Source organism: Austrofundulus limnaeus, unplaced genomic scaffold (genome assembly GCF_001266775.1).
Source record: "Austrofundulus limnaeus strain Quisiro unplaced genomic scaffold, Austrofundulus_limnaeus-1.0 Scaffold126, whole genome shotgun sequence".
Taxonomy (NCBI): Eukaryota; Metazoa; Chordata; class Actinopteri; order Cyprinodontiformes; family Rivulidae; genus Austrofundulus; species Austrofundulus limnaeus.
In genome coordinates this window covers 1418370-1424454 of record NW_013952528.1, presented here as the reverse complement: position 1 = coordinate 1424454, position 6085 = coordinate 1418370, and the positions used below count along the sequence as shown (strand labels likewise).

The following is a 6085-nucleotide window of genomic DNA, read 5'->3' as shown; positions in this document are numbered from 1 at the left end:
GTTCCTGCAGGTCACTTCCATCAATCAACCTGCCTGATCTCCCATCACAGCAGCAGGCTGAGACGGTACAGCTTGTTTCTGCTGTCAGCTGCATCCAGACAGTTTCTACAGTTAGATTTGGCAGAAATATGTTCAGATATGTGAGCGACAGGGAAGGTCAGCAGCAGACAGACAGCTGAGAATTTTGCAGATCTTTCTGTCTGAGCAAACACCTGGTTCGAACAGGAGTGAAATATTTTGAACAGACTGGATATCAGCACACTGTAGACGAGGGGTGATCAACATTTTTTTCACCAGAGCCAGATATGAAGCTGGGACTGTTGTGGAGAGCTGGACAACAGCCTAAACTCTGTGCTGCCAAATAAAAATTCATTAACTAGAAATATGATTTTCATTCACAGCTAAGTGTAGACACTGTAACTGGAGAATAATAATCTGAATCAGTCATGAAGACAATTTAACCTATAAGAAAATAGTGAACATTTGTGAAAAATATACATTTTTTTGCTACATTTCAAACATCAGACACAATTAAAAGCATAAAATAGTTATTTTTAAGATTTTTTCACCAGTAAAAGGAAATATAGACTGAAGTCATGTTTTGTACCTGAGGTGATGGAGATCTGTCTGTGAGAGAATCTGTATCTCGGTTTGACTGCCTTCGTATTCGTGGAAAGTTTTCTTCAAAGCTTCTGATATTTGTGCCTGCTCCGTATTTCTCTGTGTGTGTTTATCCTGATGGTGCCAATTTCATTGAATCCTTGAAGATAATGTTCTGTTTTTTTATGAACTGAACTCACTGCTGTGAATAAACATTGAGTTGTTCACATGTTTAAAACTACATTCTGGATTGGTCTTTGTACTTTTACTGAGGGCCGACTCAACCGCATGTCCTAAATCTTTCACAAACTCTGCTGATTCTCTGCCTATTCACATCTGGCCCACAAATTGCCTCATTTGGATTTAAAGAGCCTCAAAACGAGTTGATCTGAGACACACCTCAGAGAAGGGGCGAAAGAGGGGCTTGTGGAGTTACAGTAAGGAGGAACTCAGTCCAAAGCATTGCAGTTTCACTTTATATCAGAATCAGAATCAGCTTTATTGGCCAAGTATGTTGACACACACACATAAGGAATTTGTTTCCAGCAGATGTTGTCTCTCCAATACACATATATGGTGGAAGCACAATAGCAATATAGACCCCAACTGAATGATTTAAATGTGAAAAAGAAAGATTTAAAAACATGTTATGTCTCCTTTAGGCTTTCTTTTTGTCTACTTATGATATCCATCTTTTTGTGGTTGTTTTCCTCATGCCTACTTTACTTTAGCCTGGTTAAAACCAGACCCTTGTCCTTTGCTTTGCTATACGAGGGTCTGGACTCTCAGCTATAGGGAAGTGATTCTTACTGGAGGCGTGGCCTCTGTTGAAGTTTTAAATTATTGAATCGGTTGGCCACGATGTATGTGTGCCAGCTCCACTGTGAAGGAGGCTAAGCTAAGAAGCTAACTGAAAATAGTGTGCGCTGTAAACAACCCTACTGAGAGGAGAGAAGTACCGAGCCGAATGAGACGACTGTAAATGAGAGCTGCTGCTTTGTCAGACAAATTTAATTTAATTTGAAGCCTTATCAACACAGACTGGCTTCATTCACTTCCTCCACTGCCATATGCTAAACTAACTAGCAGACACTGTGCAGAAAATAGACGTGGTTCAAAACTCTGCCTTCTGTTCTCTGATTGGCCCCAACGAAATTCTCCTGAAGAAATCCTTGTCTACGGGTGTTCGGTATTTTTAACCTAAGAACTCAGAGAAACACAACAACCCCGCCGAACATTAAACAATGACAACAGAGACCAGTAAGATTTATAGATTCACTTTGCAAAGGAGAAGTTCAGTGATACTTAACTTCGCTCGAAAGCTTAGTGAAGTTCAGAGAAGTTCTGAACTCTGCGGATGTGAACTGTCTTTTATTCACACACGTAGGAATGAAGTCACACAATGATACAACAAATCAGAGATCAGTTACCAAAGCTCGTCATAGGCATAAAAACCAATCAAAAACACTTGCTGCTGGGGTTTGGTATTTGAATAATAAAACAACACAGACTTGTTTTGCACGCCTTTAATGGAAACTTACAGGAATGTTTAGTATTTCGGTAGTTGGTCTAATCATTGTCTTACCAGCTCTGCTCCAAAGCAGTTTCTGTCTGCTCGCACTCTGTGTTCCTGTGGACACGCCATGATGAACAACACATTTGTCACGTACCTCAAAACTTTATTTGAAACACCTCAAGAAGTTTAATAAATTCTATAAAACCCTATCAACGGGAGAAATCCCAGACGGAGCAGTGAAGGGAAACTAGAATTGAGCAGAACTGTGTAGGAAGGCAAGGGCCAGGCTAGCTTTTCTTCTTTTTTAAATACTTTAATATTGAAAGCACAGTTATTAATGACTTGGAACATTTTTTACAAATTTCAGCAGTCATTAAGTGTTTAACATTCACACCGACTGCATTCTTACAGAAATACCCAATTATTTTAGTTAAGCTTAAAAATGCTACCAGACCGTCTCAAGCCAATGGATTTGACAAAAAAAAATAAGGTTTATTGTCCTTCCAAAGCTTCAACTCAGCTCTCTAGTATCAAGCGACTGCTGATTGAATTTCCATGTTTGCCTTCACAATGTGCTGCTGTGGGCCCTAGAAAATGCTGATGGTCCCAGAACTTGATCTGTACTTTCTTCCGTAGGACAAAGGAGTATAAATAACCAGCACAGGAGAGGCAGGAAGACAGGGAAAGAGCAAGCACAGAGATCAGAGATCAGTCTCGTTCATGGAAGCCAGGCAGGGGTTTTGGAGGAGCGGTGGACCGACCACACAAAGCAGAGGAGGACACGGGGAGCTGTATCTGCTCAAAAACTGTTAGATGCTGCAAACTGAGGCGATCGGGTGTTCATGTGCATGATGGATGGCAAGTGTCTCCAGCTGGGACAGTTGTTCCCACGTCGAAATGAGAGGAGGAGAGGACGGAGAAYGAGGCTCAGCTGGATAGTCCGGGTAACTGTAATTATTCAGTCAGTACACATTTGTCCACATTCTGAGTGTCTTTGCAGCCTGTGTGACTGAGTTAGTGAAAAAGAATGTTGAGTCTGTGAAAGTCTCAGAATTTATCGCAGTTTTATGAACTCTTACCTCGTTTGGGCACCAAGCTTCCATCAACAAAGTCACGATGTAGAGAACTCTGACTGAATGAAAATACACTGCTCAAAAAAATAAAGGGAACACTTAAACAACACACGCTAAGTCCAAGTAAATCAAACTTTTGTGAAGCACATTCAACTCTGTACAGAACAAAGTACTCAATGTGAATATTTCATTGATTAAGATCGGGAGTTAGCGTGCGTTGTTTAAGTGTTCCCTTTATTTTTTTGAGCAGTGTCCTTTACCTGCTTCTGTATACCTCAATATAAAACTGTCTCGCCATGGTTTCCGTCTTCACCCGAAACTAACCTAAAGCCGGTATCTTTGAGCTGCAACTTGAAAGAATACAAGCCTGAATTATGCGCAGGAAACATTGATATAATGCATTTAAAAATCAGTGGAAATCAATAAAATATGTTACAAACTGCTGGCAACTAGTTGGAGAACAGCGTTTGCAAGGGGGTCTTCAAAATGTCTTGGAAGCGTTCACAATGCTTCTCAGATTTCTCATGTGAGTCATTCAGTCTTGTCACGTTCACATGTTTAGTGTTACAGCTCTGGTACTGCCTCAGTTGGCAGCAGAAAAGCTCAGCATTAGTTAGCTGACTTCAACCACACATGGGAACCTTGTATCATTCTGAAATCACAGAAGATGCCAAGACCTAAGTCAGTGATTCCCAACCAGGGGTACATGTACCCCTTGTGGTACGTGAGCATATTACTGGGGGTACATGGAAAAATTTCCCAGGTGTGTAAATAAATAAATAAAAATAGGACTGAGACATGTAGGGCTCTATGATTTCCACAATGCAGAAAATGCAAACGGAATCACGAAACTGACACAAAATGAAGTCCTGTATAAAATGCGGAATCTCGTAGAATTGTCTCATTTGGGGTATTTGATGTATTTTGGACAATATTTTTAGACGCTGCTGCTTCCTGCACCTGCCATTACCTGGTTTATTTATTTAATTACTTATTCACTTTCAAGGCAACATATTTATCTTTATATTTAATTTGAGTTGAAAAGAATGAAATGCCCATGAATTAAAGGTTGTAGGGGGTTAAATAAATAATTTTCATTTAATTATTAGCTGTTGTACATTATAGTTTTGTAGAATCATTACATTTGACAGAGGGGGTACTATGACAAAAAAGCTCTGGTGGTACACAAGTCTAAAAAGGTTGGGAACCACTGGTCTAAGTGTTGATGGGTCACCTTCATCACAGTGGTACGAACTGAATGGCTTTTTGTTTTTAATAATGCAGCAGGGCTCATATTTACCTGACCTCCATGAAAGCCTGCTCGCTGCACCGTGGAACTAACACATTTGCCTCCTTTCTCACTTCCTGCCTCACCGCGCTCCTCCTCTTCCTGGCTGAAGAATCAATCTCAGAATGGTGAACTATTGATCTGAGCTTTAAAAACACCATGCTGAAATAAGTTGGCACCAAACATGTATTTGTGTGTTTTTGTTGATGTTGCTGTTATTTTTCTGTCATATTTTACTGTTTGGCTGCAGTGGCTCTCTTCTTTTATCATTAAAAATTCATAWGAAATGAGTGGAAAGATGCAGGTTTGGAAGAGCTGCAGAAACTGTTTTGTGTTGTATTTTTTAGGTTAAGCACCAGTTTTACAGCCCATCTCTGATGTGTGTGTGTGTTTGTTTAGGCATTAAAGCCTGTGGTGAGTCCTCAAGTCAACCATGGACTGGGCAACAGAAGACTCATCAACTTTTCCCTGTCAGGTAGGTCGCTAACACCTGTCTTTGTCCTGTATGTGTCCTCATCAGACTCTTTCCTTCCACTGCTCATAATGTAAAYATTTGAGTCTTAAAACTAAAACCATCTTGTTTACTTTACTCATCTCTGAGATGTTGTAGACCTTATAACATAAAGAATCAAGTTAGCAGGATTATAAACACGTGTAGAGTCCTTAGTGTTCCTAGTGACAGGAAACCACATTGATGGGAATAAAGTTTATGTGAGGGAGAGGTTAACAGATTTCTGTTCTGAGTAATTTTTCTTCATGTTTCTGAAAACACTCCATTAAACCTTTGACCAGTACTCCTTGGAATAAGAGATTCAAGATTCAAGATTCAAGATACTTTATTGTCATTCACATCACATATTACATGAGATGGAACGAAATTAAGAGTCACAGCCCCAGTTACATCCAAATAAAAAATACAAAAATATTAAAGTATAAAATATAAAATATAAAGTCGCTACAAGAGCACAATATTACAGGTAGGGAAAGTGTATAGCTAAGAGCAGTGCAATAAGGGAGAGTGATGGGAGTTTAAGAGTCGCACAGCTTCTGGAATGAAGCTGTTTCTCAGTCTGGTTGTCCTGCATTTGATGCTCCGCAACCTCCTACCTGAGGGGAGCGGGACAAAAAGTGAGTGTGCTGGGTGAGTAGGGTCCTTCATGATGCAGGAGGCCCTTTTTCTGCATCTGGAGGTGTAGATGTCTGTGGCGGTGGGGAGGTTGGCTCCAACAGTCCTTTGTGCCACCTTCACCACTCTTTGCAGAGCTCTCCTGTCTGCAACAGAGCAGCTGCCGTACCACACGTTTATGCTGGAGCACAGCATGCTCTCCACCACACATCTGTAAAAGGAGGTGAGGACTGAGCTCCCCAGTCCTGCGCGCTTCAGCCGCCTGAGGAAATAGAGCCGCTGATTCGCCTTCTTGACCAAAACGGAGGTGTTATTGCTCCAGGTGAGGTTGCTGGACAGGTGCACGCCCAAATACCTGTAGCTGGAGACAACTTCCACCGCAGATCATTTGACTAGCAGGGGGAGATGGACGTGTGTGTTCCGTCTGAAGTCCACGATCATCTCCTTCTTCTTCTTGACGTTGATGCAGAGGTTGTTTCCCC

General features: G+C 41.1%; 1 protein-coding gene across 2 annotated transcripts in view; it reads left to right on the top strand.

The window, feature by feature from the left end:
- Positions 1 to 6085, top strand: part of hecw1a (HECT, C2 and WW domain containing E3 ubiquitin protein ligase 1a) — a 53408-nt gene that overhangs the window by 18166 nt on the left and 29157 nt on the right. For both annotated transcript variants that reach the window (XM_014015291.1, XM_014015290.1), the window contains exon 6: positions 4877 to 4952. In XM_014015291.1, coding sequence (XP_013870745.1) covers positions 4877 to 4952 — 76 coding nt within the window. The remainder of the gene's footprint in view (positions 1 to 4876; positions 4953 to 6085) is intronic.